The sequence below is a fragment of the Amblyomma maculatum genome, unplaced genomic scaffold (genome assembly GCF_055883805.1).
Source record: "Amblyomma maculatum isolate TAMU_Amacu unplaced genomic scaffold, ASM5588380v1 scaffold_13, whole genome shotgun sequence".
NCBI classification, from domain to species: Eukaryota; Metazoa; Arthropoda; class Arachnida; order Ixodida; family Ixodidae; genus Amblyomma; species Amblyomma maculatum.
The window spans coordinates 34,151,661-34,169,986 of NW_028146738.1; the positions used below are offsets into that span (position 1 = coordinate 34,151,661).

Sequence of the window (18,326 nt, forward strand, 5' to 3'; positions counted from 1 at the left end):
CGATGCTTATCTTACCCGTTTCACAACGATAGCCTTTAGGCTGGTCCCGACAAAGCTACATCTGCATTTCACACAGGGTCATAGCGGTATGTTGGGAATCAAGGTATTAGTGAACATGGAGGCTGCTGCATTCACTCACACCAGGTATCTGAAGGCGAACCGTAGCAGTGGCCCACCACGACCCATGCGATGCTCAGAAATCGAATCCCGTGCAGGAAGCGGTAACGGCGGGAGTCGGAGCCTTTCTCTTTCGCGATGCTCAGCAGCATTCTGGTGTTCGATATCACGGAGAAGGACTTCAGCGACTCGACAAGAATTTCGCTGCCTTTTGAATGTTCTGGAAGAAAGAAAACGCGGTTTGATTGCTTACAACTAAAAGAACGCGAAATTCGAGCATAGTTCGCTGCAGCCGAGAAGTTATATAACTTTACCTGAGATTTTGAACTGAATGGTGCCCCAGAGAATGTCTTATACATAACATCAGTTATGAAGGCGGCAATTTCTCACGTGGGCAAACAATGTTGGCTAGTTAAGATTACAAGTTCACCAGAACCGCCAAAATCTTCTCAAGAGAGCAAATTTTTGTTGAAACTGAAACTGTGTAAACAAGGCCTCTGCTAAACATCGCTGTACAAAATGACTACATGCGATGACAACACAATGCTTTATATCGTAAAATTAATACCCCCAAAAATAGTATTTGGGGTAAAGCAACAAATAAGAAAAAAACTCTCTCCGCTCATAGAAAACAAAAAAGCCCCTTTCTCCACAAATTATAATATCGGCAACTTCATCCTCTAAAAAAGAGAATATCGTGGCACCTATCTCTAGCCTCTCATGGGCGCTTACTGACGTAGTACAGAACAGCCTCCTTGTGTCTGCGCGGTCACGCCCCATTTTTCCTTTACAATGATGACACTGAAGTTCCTCTTGGACTCCTCGCAACATGCTATGCTGGCATCGCAGCTTTGCCCGCTTAGGAGTTTTATGACGGAGACGACCGAGATGTCGGTCACAACAGCGGCAAAAAGCAAACTTTAGGTGCGCCGAAGCCTTCAAGCGACCATGTGTCAGCTCACGTTTCTCTTAAAAATGAGAACCAAACCTACTTTATTAGGTTGATAAGACTATATGAATGATGTTTCATTTATCGACTCGGATGGTGCTCCCTTTTTGAACACTGTGCTACAGGCATTGCGTGCACTACTGTTTGAGATAATTTTATTATGTTATAATATTTCGGATGCAAATTTATGAACGTTTGAACTCGCAAAAAAACAGTGTTGTTTCCGTCTGGATAAAATACACCGTGCAGTGAGGTCGTTTCAGTAACAACATACCGTTGCTAGCTGGCTTCGTTTTTCTTGACGTGAACGCGTCCGTAACTGTACCAATGATGATGGTGAAAGTGATAACGCCCAAAACAGATCTGTAAAAATTGAAGAGACAGTAAGGAGTCTGGAAGTGGCCACACTGGAAAAAAATTGATTTGTTTCTTTTTTGTATCTCCTTTATGCGAAACCGCAGTGTCGCACTTACATCAAACCTGTCTGTCGTACTCACGTGATGGTGACCTGTGTTCGACTTAGTGGAGGGAAGTCGCCGTCGACGCAGTTTTCCACACGGAGGCGCACTTGGTTCGGAACCACTGAAACATGGCCACGTGGACCGATTGAACAATATAGATATTGCCAGTTTCAATCGGAGCCTAGTATGCTTTATTCAACTAACGAGATAAAAATAAAACTCAACAGCGTTTGTCTCACAGCGCTACAGCTTGATTGAAAGTGCGCCTGTAAGATTTCTTGGTCATGAAAGTCTGAAAGTCATTATTAACCAGGAACAATCCACCGCATAGAATACTCCAACTGATGCTCACGCGTGTGATGAGTCAGTAGGGAATATAATATCAGAAAAGGAGCACACGACAACCGCAGTCGTTCGAATGTGCTGGTAGCACAAGCTTACGCTGTTTACAGCCCAGATCAGTGATTATTACACGTTGGGCGATGTGTGATGCTGCCTACCGATGACAAGCACTGGGGGACAACATTACACGAAAATGATAATGTGACAAAAGTAACAAAATAATTTCGACATTCCCTGCATTATCTTCACTATACAGCCAGCGAGAAATAGAGGCCTCGCTATATATACCCTCAAGGAGTCGTATTTATACTGTCAGTAGAAAGAGATATGAAAAACTGCATAGATGCGTCCGAAGAAGCAATGCTTTATTACTGAAGTAAGAAAATGAACATCAGTGATCAACCAAAAATTGGGCAACTAAGCAGCGGCTATTATTAGACTTCACGTTGTTATCTATTACCAAGTCATTTACAAGCATTTTGTTTGATGTTATATTTAGGCCCAATAAAACTACTGCATTTTATATGCGTACACGTTTAAATGCAAAATGCCAAACCATTGATTGACATATTTTTCTGATTGTCTCCTGCATAATTTGGCCGGGCTACATTTTTGTCACATTAAAGCCATGTACCCTTGAACACACAGTGAATAACTCACATGCGGTGATCAATTCTTGAAGCTCTTGCTCCGTGCAGTAATTGAGCACACATATTCCCAGCCGTAACGTCGGTATCTTGGAATTGAACACGTGCTCCTTGAAGTCTTTCACCTGCAAGAAGAAACGCAAGCCTCATGAACGTGATTTAAATAGCTAAAGCTTACCCTGCAGTGGCTGAGTGTAGAGGAATACGTCCCATTGTTTATTTTTACTCTTTCTTGGCTTTCTTGTTGCCTTGCACCCTTCTCTAGTTTGTACTGGCCAACATTAATATAACTTTACGATATATTGGTAAACCTTTGCGGTAATTTTTTTTTCTACCCGAGGAAACGAGAATCATTATGAAATATTATTAGCCTAGATGTCCTGTTGTACATAATTTAAATTTCCTGTTACTTATTCACATTTCTCTCTTGCACAGGTCTCCATTCGTCATTACCTTAATATGTGTGCCAGAGAAAGCAACTGTGGTTTTCCGTGATAATCAGGATTAGAACTGACCTCATAATCACGGGGCACACTTAAGCTTCGCCTTTAAGGGCGTGAGGAGATAGCGTGGGCTACCAGCTCACATATAAAGGCCTGCTTTAACCAAGCCGTATGAACGCACCTGCGTTCATACGGCTGCGTTCAGAAGGGTAACATAAATGCAAGGGTCCTAGTAGGCTGATTCAGATATCGCTCTCCCGATAATGGAGAGCTCCGTGTTTGCGGCTTCTGCCAGATGTAATCGTCCAGTCGGTGCGCGGTCATGTTAGCTGCTAGCATCATTCTCGGGATTTTTTGCTCAAAACACCAACGCCGGGGCTTCAGTGAACGGCGCCTTTAACAGTATCGCGTTTATAAACTTTAACGTTTAGAGTTAATTAAAAGCGGAAAATTACAAATCTTTTATAACTTTATGAAGGATCTTTTTTAAACAGAATAAACCAAGAAAAAAGTGTTTTTAAAAATCCGACGCTTTAGGAAGTAACCGGTCGTAGCAAATGCCGGTTCATTGCTTTACATCACGAAATATTCCGAACAATATAAAGATTCTACACGAGAGCAGCAAAACAAAACTTTGCCGGTGGCGCCAGTGCTAACTGCTGCTCGCAGAAGGAATGCAATCACCGACATAGATTTGAGTGGCGCAGTATCCTTCCTGTGGTTATATTACCAAGTATGCAGCTTAAATGGCGCCTTTACATCCGGAACTCTAAATGCGCGCGCACTGTTCGCTAGTTCCTGTCGACGTTTTTAGGTTTCAGCGCGATTGAGCTTGGTGGTTGGTCACGCACTCCGTATCCATCTAGGCAGGCCTCTACGTTTTTCTGGCGCTGTTATGTCAATATAGGGGACGATAATGACGATGGTCAATGGGAAGATACAACGCAGTCCATCCAGCGGATGCAATATGTGTGGCTCTCCGTCACCGCGTATGCAGTATCAAACCATAGCTTTTCTTCACTGGGGAGGGTGCGTCAGTCACTCCTTTTTTTTTTTCGAAACGTTTGCCACAAGGCATAAGTTGAGAAAGGGGGAATGGGATGCAGGAGATAGAAAGTTAAAAGAAGGAGTGCAGTCCAGTTGTGCTTATGAATTCGAGAAGGTTGGCAGTATAGCGATTGTCCATTGTCCACTTCTCGTAATCACAATCGCGATTCCACCGCAGGTCCACCTTCATGAGTATCATTTGTCTAATGTGAGTAGTTGATGGACCCGTCCACAACAAGTGACGCACATCGCAGACCTCAGGTGCAGTGTCACAGTGAGGGCACCTGTCAGTCACTGGCAGATTTTTATGACGCCAGCAATGTCGTACAGATGGGGTCAGAGCCACCCATGCCCCAATCCGGCGCACTGTTACCTCCTCCTGCCGAGTAAGACTACGGGGGAGAGGGTGCGAACACGGAGGAATGAGAGCGCGTGTTCGCGCGTGTCACTACTTGGATTAGAATAGCTTAAGCGAAACAGTAGATGCACGCGATCTGTCAATGGCAGTCGTAAGTTGATAGCTAGGGTCACGCAAAATATTTAAAATACAGGCTCCCGCGAAAGGCGCGTGTGTTAGTAAGCTTGTTCCGGTTGGCACGTATCTGGCACCAACCTCAACACTATATTTATGCGCTGGAGTTAATGAACTAAAAAGGCTAACCCGAGGGTGCACCATGGTCATTGCGGACAGTATGTAGCGTTGCACGTCAGTGTCGTTGGTGGCGAAGTAGAGCAGGTTGCAATACTGGCCCCGCGCGGTCACGTAACCGTCGTTGTCCCGCACCACGGTCTCGATGCACTCGTCGAAGGCGCCCAGGTCAGCCTTGGTGGCCTGCAGCGCCCCCGTTGGGTACTTGCCCGATGCGTCGAACACTGCGAGAAGTGAAATTTGTACATGTGACCAGCGGGCTACTGAACGTTGAATGACCTTCTATAATGACCTTATGGTGATGTTATAGGTCCCCTTTATAGGAATGACCTTATAGGTAAGCGCGTCGTACCCGGCAAAAAGTAGTCAAGTTAGAACACGACAGCTTTTCTCTGGGTATCTCTTTCTGCCAAAAAATTACACTTCTTCAGAGCGGGAATTGCGAAAGCCTCTTTACATGACTGTTTTCACTAACTGCCTCGTCATTGTCATCCCTGCCGTCATCATCATCACTATCGCTACTTTTATTGTTATCAGCTAAATGTACCGTCATTGTCATCACTACTATCATAATTATTATTGTCGATGATTGCAACGTCGTTCTCATCGCGACTATAATCCTAACGCAAGACAAAGAGAGAAGCCAGCTGTGACTGGTTCATTATAAACTCCCCACATGCAAGGGGATCATTAGAAATATTTTTCGTTGTGTGTATCGTGTAGAAGACAGGTAACCAAGAAGAAAGCGGCCTAGTGAGCTAGAAACTGAGCCGTGGGAAATGATGATGATATTTCGTATGACGCGATAATGCTATTAGGTTTGCACAGAGTGAGGAAACGCCGAACGGCCGTTCGTCACGCTGATCTTTACATAAGACCGATCCGAGAGTACTTTAGGGATTCTGTCCTACAGATAACTGATGTTTTTAAAACTAAGCCATATGGGCTTGAGTATATGAATGTATAGAGAAAAGTGATCAATTTGAACTTTTTATAATTAGATGTACTGCGTGTAAACTGGCGCACGTTTGAAAAATCGGCCAGGCTGTAGTTTTTGTAAATTATAGGAATAAAGACAAAATTATGGTCTAACGGTTAGCGAGCTCGGCTGGGAATCGCAAGGATAGGAGATCGGAGCGATAGGAGATCGACTCCCGGTGGACACAGATTTCTTTTTCTAATTTGTGTGAACATTTTCTGCGGACATTTGCTGCGTACATTTCCTTTGGACATTTCCACAGCCCATGAACTTATAAATTATTTCACCTTAAAATACGGCCACTAATAACATTAACTTCAGCTTTCTCTGTCACTTGAGCGTTTTTAATTAGCACTTTTTTGGAGATGTAAGATGTAATCAGTACCTTTTTGCGCAGTGACTCGCAAGCGGCCTGTGGTCTAATTTACCGGCAAGAAAAAAACAATGGTTTCATCAATTGCTTCTCTAAATTTGTTAGACTTGAAGTGCAAATGGGTAATAATAAGGGTTCCTCTGAAATCTTAAAAAACAGCAACTTAATCTCGTTGAGTATCCTTTTCGTTTTTAGTAGTTTGGCAAACCATGTAGATCAAAATATCGCGAGACGTAGCCGGAGAATTTTTATACCTAAACTACTCCATCGCGCTTCGCGACATCGCAGTAATCGTAGTGCTCCGATGAATACGCTACGGTGGTATGAAACGTGAAATAAAAATGAAATGGCATATAGCAAAAACAGCCTACATATGGGCCAGGTTTTCGGTGAGCAACTTTCCACAACGTATGATTATTATAACTGGCACGAAACGTTTTCTTTATGGTCTGCTCGTTCTCTCGCGCACGTGGCTCCTTTTTATCTGCCACCATTGCGATGCACGATAGCTTTAAATTTTATCAGCATGATAGATTCTAATCTTAAATACTATAGCCCAACTAACCAGACCTAAGTAGTAAAACTGTAAGGGTTATCTGGCGAAACTAAATAAAAACCGATATAGTTGGCCGGATTTGCAAGTGCAAGTATAGAATATTTTTTTTCTTGCCAAAGTTCATGGTATAAAATATATAGGTGGGGACACAGCTGGCCGCAGTGGTGTCAGATAAAGTCTTCTAGTTCGTGTTAGCGCTGCGAGGTGGTAGTTCGCTCAGCGGCCCGCGACGTAGTAGGCTGCATTACTTTTCTATGGGGAATGAGTGCTTCTTGTAGGAAATTTTATCGCAAACTGCGGCCGATGGTAAGAAAAAATATTTTGCAGCGTTGTTTTTGTCTAGGTCCATCATTAAGCGCAGTTTTGCGAGTCAGTGTCGTCGTGCATGCTTTAATAAAGGCGTAGAAAGCGAAGAATTTTTCGCGTTGAATTTGAACCTGCTGGGCATCAGTGGCGGTGGTTCGTTGACAGCAAAGCCTTAACTATCGCTCGTCTAGCTTTCTTTTTACTTTACTTTTTGGTTCGCGCATCGATGTGCTAGCTCATTTGTTTTCCCTCTCAACGTGCACTCGTTTGGTCCCCAGTTCCCTCGTAACTCCATTCCTCACTTAAATTAGAGGTTCTCTAACTGGAATTAGTTAAGGAACACAAACTCAGAAAAAATGATCGGGATGACTTATTCTAGTTGAAATGCAGGTAAAGATTTATATTTTTACAGGGTCTTAGAAAATATGATTGTGCCCATTTCACTCTATTGCAATGTCGCACTGAGACTTTTGTTCCTGGTTACGACGATAAAAAATGATGATGGTTGCTGCGCGTGCAGATCATGCACACTACCTAGTTCGTCTTAGAGGTTAACTTTATCTAACCAGTTCTTCCCTTCCGACCCGTCGGCGTAGGGCAAGATGGTGTGCAACGACGGCTTGTTATTGTTACGGAAGCGTCGGCGGCGGCAACCCACCCGGCAAACTTGGCAGCGTGCCAACTCGCTTCATCATTGCCTGCATGTCTACAACCCTCACAATACATGTGTAAAGGGAGAATGGCGGGCGCAATCGGTTACGCGTTTTAAGGATCATGCAGTTGTCTGTGCAAATATTGATTGCTGTTGGGCTTGCTTGATGTAAAAAAAAAGCCGCAACCCATGACATCATTTCTTCCTGTTTTGGTGCACGTAGCTCGCTCGTACTTTCGTTCGCTTGCTTATCCCATTCGTCTACTCAGTCGTTCGCAAACAAGTGATTTGTGTGGCATATAAGCTGTGACGGGCGCTGTCGAATTTCCTTCGTTAAATAAGTGTTTAAGAATGCCAACAGGCTTTTTATATTTCATGCCGTTCGCCTTATCGAACGTGGGATTCGCTTTCGGTGCCCTATTTATGCTATATAAAGTGAGAATACTGTGCTTCCCGAACGCCTTCAATGGGATAACTATGACTCAATGGTTGAGTGATGTGCTTCTAACTTCACCGCATTTCAACATAGGGCGCAACTTCAAGCTTTTCATTGCTACGTTGTTAGGATATAAATTGCATCAATAGCATTGACAAGCCAACAAATATTTCCGGACTTCGCTTCTCCACTGATGGGATGGACATCGCTTAAGAATGAAGTGCTATGACGATGCTTCTGGCGGTACGGAGAAACCACACATTCCACGCGAACGGCTAGCGACGGAGAAACGTGCCGTGCGATATCAGCTGTTTGCTGTCGCAACGGCGGCGTTCGTGCATGTGTTTTCAAGCAAAAAGCTTCACTAGCCTCGTCAACACCGCGCTTCAGGTGAGCCGGAGCCCCAGATTTGCCATTTTCTGCTCATGCGTGCGCGAAACCGAGTGACGTCATGCATGGCGCAGGTGGCCGCAGTCGCCGCTGCCGCCGCTGATTCTGTCGCCTGACCTTTCGCCGCCGCCGCCGCGCGCTACTGCGCATGTGCGCCGCCGCTTCTCCTCCTCGATAAGGCGCGCTTGCTTATAGAACAGGCGCAGACTCTTGCCATGGAAGGAGAAGAAGCAACAGTCGGGCGGCGTAGAAACACCGATACAGAAGTGGTAGCTTGGGAGTTGGCTAAAAAGCAGCGAATATATGAAAAGCGCAATGCTAAACTAGCGGCAGAAACGCCAGAAGTACGAGAGGAACGCTTTTCGCTTCGAGATATCTAGGCTTAACCTTAGCTAAGCCGCATCAGTTTTTTTCCTTCCGACAAATATTCACCGCTACATCGACGTTGACGCTGCGATCAGCTGCCCGATTCGAATGAGCGTGGCTGGTACTTTATCTGGTCACTTGCGTCTAGTGCCTCACCTGTGTTGTGTCCCCACCTATATACCTTGCACCGTGGCAAAGGTATACCCAAATTGTAAATTTAACTTCAAAACCACTCAAAATGTATGATAATCATTTTCAATATGCTGCAGCTTATCAGAATAAACTTCACTAGCACGTTGTTTCTCAAAAGTGTACTGAAGAGATTCTACACTACGGTCATCTTTCAGGAGTTAAAAATGGGTATCTCGCACATGAAGCATGCGATATCTACTTGTTCTAGCAGTTGAAAAGAAAGCGTAGTCATCAAATAAAGCCGTGGTTGTGTTTTTATTTCTCTGCAGTGGACCGTGCCATGTATGGAGCCGCTTGAGGGCGTAATGGTTGACGATGCTAGATCTCTAACTTCGTAACGCACACCCGGAGGAAGAAAACACACGATGCCTAGTGCAAAGTCATCTGAGTGTTGCTTGGCAGCGTTGAGCGGGGCATGCACTGCCTTGGGATCAAACAGTGTACCTTTGAATGTCAACCGGTGATGACGTCAATGATCTTATTTTCATCACTCAGACGCTACAAGGAGATTACTACCTCAAATGCTCACGCAAGAAGAAAAATCACTTCGCATGCTTTAGCTTCATCATATCACATCGTGAGTGGCGTGAACAGGAAGGAATAAAAAAAATCGCTTCATTTTGGATCCAAACTGTGACGCAAAGGTTTTTTTGTTCAGCGTTAAGAGTGACGTCATACATATCGCTTCCTATTTAGCATCCATCGATAGCCAAGGTGGCGGCTAGTCTGAAGTAGAAATTTAGAATTTTTAATGAATTCAGGACATGTAGATATCTCCAATTGGATGCCATCAATTCCAGGAAATGCCGCACTTCTCGGTGAAGGAGTCCAGTAAGAAGTTAGAGAAATCAGAGCCTTACCTCCTAATCGAAACCAAATAAAGGCGTCTAACACTGCCCCTCTCCATGCCGGTCTCTCGGTGAAAACAAACAAACAAAAAAGAAACCACCTAGCAAGAAAATGGCGAAACTTGCAAAACATGGCTTTCCCACATCTTAATAGGTATAAGAGGCATTGAACGCCTAGTAATTAATAATAATAATAGCAAAATGCCTTCTTAGAGCACGAAGATCCTATTCGAGCGGGAAAATTAAGAGTCCAAGCCTGCATCACAGCCGTGCATTACCAGGTAACACTCTACTTCCCTATTCGAGCGGAATCAGAGAAGCAAGCTCAACTCGAAGAGCGAAGTCACACACTTGAAAAGCTATGGCATTCGCAGCACTAGCCAAGAACATTTACCCTGCATCTATTAGGACTTCACTGATATTGAAATGCTTCATGACGGAACAACGTTTTCGCGCCAACTCTCCATCGCAAGCTCCCCGGGTGACAAGTGCGCGTAAGTGAAATCAATCTCACTGTCTTTCGCAGAATTTCATCTCGTTGAGCGCCCGCTCTGAGCGGGGGGCAATGCTGGGCGGGCCTCTCTGCTACTGGGAACATTTTGCAACATCGCAAGCCAAGTAACCCAGTTTCTTACCAACTGAACGAGGCAGCACGTGGTCCAACAGCTGTTTTTCAACTCCCTGAATCGAAAGGGTTTCCTGCTACCGACGTCCCGTTCCATTTAGTGCTCCTCTGTGGCCCTTGCACGTGGCGTCACGCCGTATCTCGCGCCTATCACTGGATTTTAAAGAGGGATTACAATGCACTGCCATGCGATAGTGCGACTGCGCAAGCGCCGGAGCACAGACACCATTTGAGTATACTGCACGTATAGCCACGCAACTCTAGCTGCTCAGGTACGAGTCAAGCCCCGAACAGAGAGAGATATCGCCCGGGTGCCCCGTCGTAAGGCGGGAGCACCTAAGTGGTGCGCGCTGTCGATTCCTTCACGCACCGCTGTCACTGGAAATCGCGCTGCTCTTAGGCTTGCGTAAATATGCATACGCGCAATGAATGGAAACTGTCTCGCGAATTTATCATCGAGACGCTCAATCGCGAGAACAAAAAATGATAACCATACGAGGCAGTTGATGGGTGTCATAAAGAAAGCACAGAACCGGGTTAAGTGGAGAAATATGGGAGAGGCCTTCGCCCTGCAGTGGGTATAATCAGGCTGATGATGATGATGATGATGATGATAAAGAAAGACTCAGAGTAGATCTGTCCGCGCGCTGGGGCGTTTTTCTTCCAGGCCGTACTGCGTTCGACGTATATTGGGACACAAAGAGCAGTTGGCAACAATAGCTTTTCGACGAAGGGTGTGTAATTACTCTGCAGCGCAATAGGCGGGATGTGAACATTCCGGCGACTGTGCTGCATCACAAATGTATCCCAGTATCCTTCTAATTAATCCTGCTTAGTGCCACCTGCGCCTACCTCTCATGTATCGCAAGGAACAGATTTTTTGAGCGCGATTTCATCTAGTGACTAGTTTTGTGTAGAGGAAACAAGACGGGTGTCAACCAGAGACTCCTTTCTTCTTGCGGATGAACACTGTATATTAGCCATCAGTGTTGGCGGAGTTTCAAACCGGTTTCACTTTGTATCCAACTACGCAATAGTGTATTTCATTATTAAAGGGAAACGACTGCGTGCTACCTCTAGAAATAGCGTACGGTACACACAAGCACTTTGCCTGCCCTCGAATGAAATGTGTTATGCATATTCGCCATCAGTTGCCGCCCGGATATAAAACCAGGAAGGTAATACACGGCGTCGGAAGGATAATATCAGGGGAAGCAGCAATTACTACGTTCATACAGCTGTTCCTTTGGGCACTCGCGGAAAACGCCTCGTCGGTTGAAGCTGGCAGCCATGGTACATGAGCGCTCTTAAGAGAGTGTGGGTTACCCGGTGTGGTTGCGTGCTCTCTTCGCGTCCATAATTTCAGTTTCAAGCGACCGGAGGGCGCGAATGCTGCGAGCTGTGAACTTTCAGAAAAAAAATAAAGTAGTGAATGATGCCAGCAGCCAGGTATCGTTCCGTAAATTCAGTCAAGGCACCTCGCGGTGGCGGCGGCAACGTTGACTGTCCCATTCACGTAAGACAATGCGATATTGGTGCGAAAATCGCAAAACGTTGCTAACACATTCTGTTGATCGATTGTTGCATCCAGTTGTTATCAATGGTTACCGTTCGCTGCTCAAAAACTGATGATAAGAAAAACATTGTGTTCACCAAATTTATGTTTAAGTGAAAAGAAGATAATGTGCTCAAGGCAAATAATTGCCCCAAGATATGTCATGTATAACATAGACATTCGTGTTCAAATAACAAAGCAAAGTCTGTAATGCGCGGGTTGAACTGCTTAAGTTACTGGCAAAAAACAAAAAACAGAAAAAAAAAAACAACGAGCGTAGCTGACAAGACACGTGATTCGCGCTTGGCAACTGTGCGAGAATGACTTATCCGTTACTTTCAGGTACCAACTGTAGAATCTAGAACGCGGCTGTTATATTTAAACAGTTCTAGCGCTTTATGACATCGGAAAAGCTTCCGCTAATTGTTTCTGTGGTATATGGGATCTTTGCGCGTATCTCTCTATAGTGATTCGGTAATTCCTCTCTCAGTGGTAACAGGCATTTCTTTGAGAAATTCTCAGATCATTTAGTTCAGTATACATTCATGGCGTCTCGACTGCACCTCAAAAAATATTTTCTCAGTATGCCTTACTGGTCAATACGTCCTTGTACTCGTTGAACAAATACGGCACCTATGCTAACCTAACCTGTACTCCAGATGTAGTGGTGCATACATTTTTGACCCGCGAAAGCAAACAGTCGAGTAGTTAATTCCACATTTACAGCTTAATTTATTGCAGCAGTATAGACCTTGAAAGTCGTGACCTTAGTTTGAGATTTATTTGGGCACTACAGCTTACTGCATTTTGTTGCGAGGAGTAAGGTTTGCGCGTTTGAACAACATGTCTGCGTCGAATGTCGGCGCTTGCATGTCGCTTTTCTGCTGCATTCTCCATTACACTCAACTCAGTGGACATAAGAGATGTGAGAAATTTATCTGCGATACATACAGACAGAGGAAAAGGGAAAAAACGGTGCTGCTGGCAAAGGAAGGCGAAGAGGAGATTAGGCAACTGAAATATACTTCATAATATAATTCCCTATACCAAACACACGTCAACCATCACAACTGCGTAATAGGACAGCTACAAGAAACAAATAATTTCGAACATTTGTAGTAATGCATGTATGTGTGTGTGGGGAGGCGAGGGAGGAGCAGAGGAGCGCTGAAAGCCACTTCTTCGTTTCGTGTATTTTGTGCCTCTTCTGCCACATCCCGATCTAAATACGCTCCATGTCCTCGGCAGGCAGACGGATGGAAAGAAGAATGTTATATGATCGGTTACGTCAATGGAAGTACTGCTATTCTGGGTGGGACTTGTCCTCCAAGGTTGCATATTTAGCTAAATATAATTTTTTTTATTACTTTCCCCAGTTTAATATTGTTGGTGCATATACAAGTGGTATTTTTTTTTAGTGACACCGCTGCGCTGCCATAGTCACACAAATAATAATCAGATTATGCTCTGGACGTCGCTAAACCGGTTTCCGCTTCACTTGTGTTTTTTGCTTATACTGTAGCGATGACCGATATGTTAGGTTCCTCAGCTACGCAATAATCTCGTAAAGGAGCATAAGGTGACTTAGGGTAAGTGAAATTAGCGCAAACCTAAAGCACCTTTTGTGTTAATGCGTATCAATTATTTAAGATCACGACGTTTTGTTTAGAACGAGCGTGTGTCACTGCATTATATTTAAAATAAGGTTAGGACGAATGCTGGTAGTGCTTGTGTGCACTTTAGAGCTGAAGTGGAGTTCTTGATTACAGGTCCTTGAAAAGAACCGCCATTAAGGCTATGACGCGAAACCGTTAATGGCTTCCGACTGTAGCTCCTGTTTGGTATCTTCGTTCGCAAGCACACACGGTGCGATTGGTTTTATGATTAGCGCATGATGTATGTGGCTCTATTATCTGACACATATTCAGTACCACGCAGTCTTCAGTTAGCCTTAGTTCGCAAGCCGAGCAAACGTTTCGACATGGGGTCCTGTCTGCGTCTGGACGAAGACAAGTTCCCTTGTAGAAACAAACATTGGCTCGGCTTGCAAAGGAGGCTACTCCTCTGCCCTTGTTCAGTGCAATTTCATCCTATGGAGCCATCTTCTTTCTCATGTTCTATCACAATGTTTAGCTGCCACACTGGGTGAAAGTCCACCCCACAAAGATATAAGACGCCAATTTACCGAAGCCGGAATAGTCCCGGCTGTCCCATAGGGTAGAGAGGGCGTGACTCGGGGTATAAGGGTCACGGGCTCAATTCTTTTACCCGGTATAAGGGTTACGGGCTCAATTCCTATTTACTATTTCGAACTCCTGCCATCTAGGTCATGTCATGTGGTTTCGTGACTTCACACAACCAAACGATCAATTTAGTTTCCGGCAGGGACATCTGCCAGAGGTATGCTTGTGATCTTCCGCTCACAGCGCCTACTGCAACGCTAATGTTCGGTTCTCCACTGAACAGGAGTATCCCTGTTTCTGGTTCTATACACCAGCCCGGTAACCCATACGAAGAAGGGCTGTAGGTCTAAACATTTTATTTTTCATTCTTGTTTCTCTTAAAGGTTCTTAAGCTGAATGGTGTTAGATTGCAATTTCTCTTCCTTCCACAACCCGACCTGAGTAAACATCCTTGCAACCTTGACTGCTATTATCGGCATTTGAATCTCAATAATGCGGCCTAGTATGTACGCATGGCAGAAGCGCATATACTGCTCTGTGAGACAAGAGTCGCTTTGCAAGGCGATCGATGTCCATACCACTGCGGCCGTCTTCGCGCTCGGAGCTTCCCTTGCAGCGCTAGTCGGATTAGTAGTGTCCCGCCGAGGCAAATATGACTAGGTCGGAATGAGAGCGAGCCAACCTTGCTCCGGTTGAGGCTGGACGAGGGGCCGCACGTGCGTCTCGCGGCACTATGCGACCGGCGGCAGCGCCGGCGAGAAAGCGACACGCGACGAGCCCCGCTTCTCTTTTCCTGCATGTTTCGCACTCGATCGGGCAGGGGCAGCCGGTGTCCAGGGCGACTCGCGCACGTACGCATGCCTCTGGCTCTTCCGCCATCCACCGAGAATGTGACCTAGAGGAAGCGCTCCAGTGCCGCCGCCGGCCGGCGCGTGCGTCTTGTTGATCTTATGAGTGATATTAAGAGCGCGCTTGTTTTACATTTACACTGTTTCCTTTTGTCATATTTTCTTTTCGCAGTTGTCCGGAGTGACGAATTCGGGTGTGAAAGCTGCGCGTTGGATACATTTGCCAGCTTAAAAAAGAAACATTGTCGAACCGACGTTATCTTTGGCACTGAGAACGCCTCGTATGGAGGTCTGCACAATTAAGGCCGTCCAACGGCCGTGAACTAATGGCGCCTTGTCGTCGACAAAACGCGTCACGATGCACGACGTCTTCTCGTCGAGCTGTCTGCACTAACTAATGTTTGGCGGCTTTCAGGCATCTCTGCAGGCGGTAATGAAAGCGCCTGATGTACGCAGCCATCTTTTGTCTTGCGGCGCACGTCTATCCCGTGCCCGCACTGGTATAAGCGAATTTGTCCTCAAGAAGGAAAACAATAGAAAAAAAAAAAAAAACATTAAGAGTGTTCCACAGTTCCTTCATGTGTTCGAGTGAACTCCTTAAAACTGGATAACTATGAACCATAACGTCTAGATATGGCGCTGTCGTGAATGTGTTTTAGCATTGAAATCGACAAAACAAAAAAACTGGCATTTGCAGGTTTGCTGGAAATGCAGTCACAACGTGCTGGTACCGGAGGAGCCAGAACTTAACGGTTCAGTTGTTCAACACTGAAGTAAGAGTCGGCGACGATACATTATCTCGCCTTCGCGGTTGCCTCTCAGAAAATAGATCTAATAACGCCTTTGTGCATACCTGCACTCCTTTTTCAACGTGTTTCAAGATCTAATTGGACCATTCTTAAAGAGTGAAGCGCTTTATTTCTTACAGTTGTATAGGTTGGTACGGTGTCGGAGGGGAAAGTTTTTACGAAAACTCTGTGAGGAAACTTTTCGAAGTTTAAAATTGTTCAGCGGTGCTGACATGTTGTGCTAAGCACCGCATTAGTGCAATCAGTGAAACGTTTGTTCGGCTCGTTTGTTGCGATCTGGTTATTTGTGCGCTGAAAAGCAGGAATGTCATCTCTCTCTGAAACTATATACTCTGCTTTGCCTTTCATATTTCTATCTGTGGCGTTCAGGGACATAAGATGATGCGTTTTCGTAGCAGCATTTCTTCCTCTTACTCAATATTCCGCAAATATTGCAAATATTTACATTTAGGAAACTTTTTTTATCTCGCTGTCTTTCTTCATGTAAGGCTTGTACAGTTCGCACGAATGGTAACATTTCTTTTTCTATTGATAAGCACATAATATGAAACAAACGCGATGACATGGCGAATGTTCCTGGCAGTCAGCCTTATTTGCTTGTAGATTCCTCCATAGAAACGTACCAGCATCTCCTGTGAGAGACACTACGTTCCGCTTTTCCTGCGAGCCCTACATATTTCTTTTTGAAGATCGCTTTCTCCATCTAGACGACTTTCTTTATTTAATGAATCTTGTGCGTAGGCTGACAATGTGTTTTTATTGAACCCCTTTATAGCTTACATGTTTATAGGTCTTTTGCATTTCTTTAAACGTCAACGTGTTTTTCCGGCCGTACTTCCCCCTTCAGTTGTGTCTGTAGAGTCTTAGCGCTACAGCCGGCAGAAAAATCGCTTATCGTCCTGCCAGGTACCGCACTCGGCTGCTCGCTCGCTTGTTTACGAATTAACCATTTCCACTTTTAGCACTTTCACAACCTCTATTGGGCGTGGCCTCCCGGAACGATTGAAGCCACCCACTGGGGAGACTGCAGCCGCTTGAAAATAACAGTTGCGACCAAGACCTCTCAAGGACAGTGGTTGGTTTTCATCTGTCCCGCCGGGCACGGTAAATATCGCGCCTATGCCAGAGCAATGCTGCTGCTAATATGACAGCTCCGAGCTAGAAGCAATATTACCTGAAAATCCTTTTTGTTTATCTCAAGGTTACTGCCTAGTGCGGTAAATTTAATAATGTTCGACATAATAATAGCTCTGCCTGGGAGCGAGGAAAATGTTTCAGTTACGAGGGTACAGCTAGAATTCTTTTTTCGTATTGGATTATCAGCATTAAAAACTAGCATACATCGTCTCTAGTTTGAAATTCGGAGTTGGGGAATTAAGCCCAACAATCATTTCTGGCAGTATTGTTTTACGTCTCTGACTGAGACCGCTCTGCAAAAATATTCACAGCGACTAAAGGTTATCGCTAGTTCTTAAGCATTCTATTTTGTAAAATTTATTTCTCTAACCGGATCTCTGTCTTTCTTTTAACGGCTGTAAAGCACGTGAGCTCTTGCCTTAATAAGCTTCGTTTAGCCAAATAGTTTGTAGGCGCAATTTCTAAGAATATACATTCAGCGTACAGAATAAGACCTTCCATTTTTTCTTACTTTATAATGTTGTTCCCATTACCGCGCCGCTCTTTTACCTAGATGATCCGTCAATAGCCCCAAGATACCGAAGTCAAAAAAATAAAAATAAAGAAATTTTTCACAAGCTTAGTAAATCTGGCGTGCAAACTCTACGGCATAGAAACTATCGCAGTTCCGGCGGTCTGTTGCCAGCACTGACAAAAATGACTCTAGTTAATGAACCCTTCTATTTCGTGTCGCTCTTCATAAAGGAAGGACAAAGACGGTCGTCAGAAAACGATCCACAAATTGAAATTAGGTTCATTGTGTAAATTCTATACTTTATAGAATTTCATTTATGCGCCGCAGTGTCGGAACAGCTATGGCTTTCGGCTTCTGACCCCAAGGTCACGGCATCAAATGTCGACTGCCGTAGCCGAATTTCTACAGGAACAAAATGCAAAAAAAAAACACTTTCGCCCTGCTGCAGTGCGTAAAACCACACATGGCCGAAATTGATCAGGGAGCCTTCTTGTAGCCCCCCCCCCCCATCTTAAATATCTTTGCTGCGTGTAACAGGAGCTGCTCTCTGCTTCGCTCAGCGCGTACAGAACTTAGGGTCAGATCACTTCTTCGGCCTGCCTACATTAAGACTGCAACTTCGCCTTTCGTAAGATCATTTACTGTTTCTTTAACACGTGCTCGGGTAAAATGGTACCGGGTGCCTGGAGTTCTTTTGTTTCTTCTGCGCTGTTATTTGCATGCCAAATAAAGCTTCTTTCATAAAATCTAAGCTCGCTTGTGCACTTGGAACTGTGCGATGGAAGTCGTCCGGAGCGGATAATATGTGGACCATTGCTGTTATTTAGCCACGTGGGACCCCTCGCATTAAACAGTTAGCAATGCGTCTGCAAACGTAGAAATAATGACTACAATATTTCTCA

The 18,326-nt window shown here is 44.8% G+C and overlaps 1 protein-coding gene across 1 annotated transcript in view; it reads right to left on the bottom strand.

Moving 5' to 3' along the window:
* LOC146172543 (nose resistant to fluoxetine protein 6-like) overlaps positions 1-18,326 on the bottom strand; it is a 68,340-nt gene that overhangs the window by 35,432 nt on the left and 14,582 nt on the right. Inside the window, exons 3-7 of the mRNA XM_084585795.1 lie at positions 4,668-4,879; positions 2,530-2,641; positions 1,564-1,648; positions 1,334-1,429; positions 140-321 (exon numbers count right to left, since the gene is read on the bottom strand). Of these exons, the coding sequence (XP_084441921.1) occupies positions 140-321; positions 1,334-1,429; positions 1,564-1,648; positions 2,530-2,641; positions 4,668-4,879 (687 nt within the window). The remainder of the gene's footprint in view (positions 1-139; positions 322-1,333; positions 1,430-1,563; positions 1,649-2,529; positions 2,642-4,667; positions 4,880-18,326) is intronic.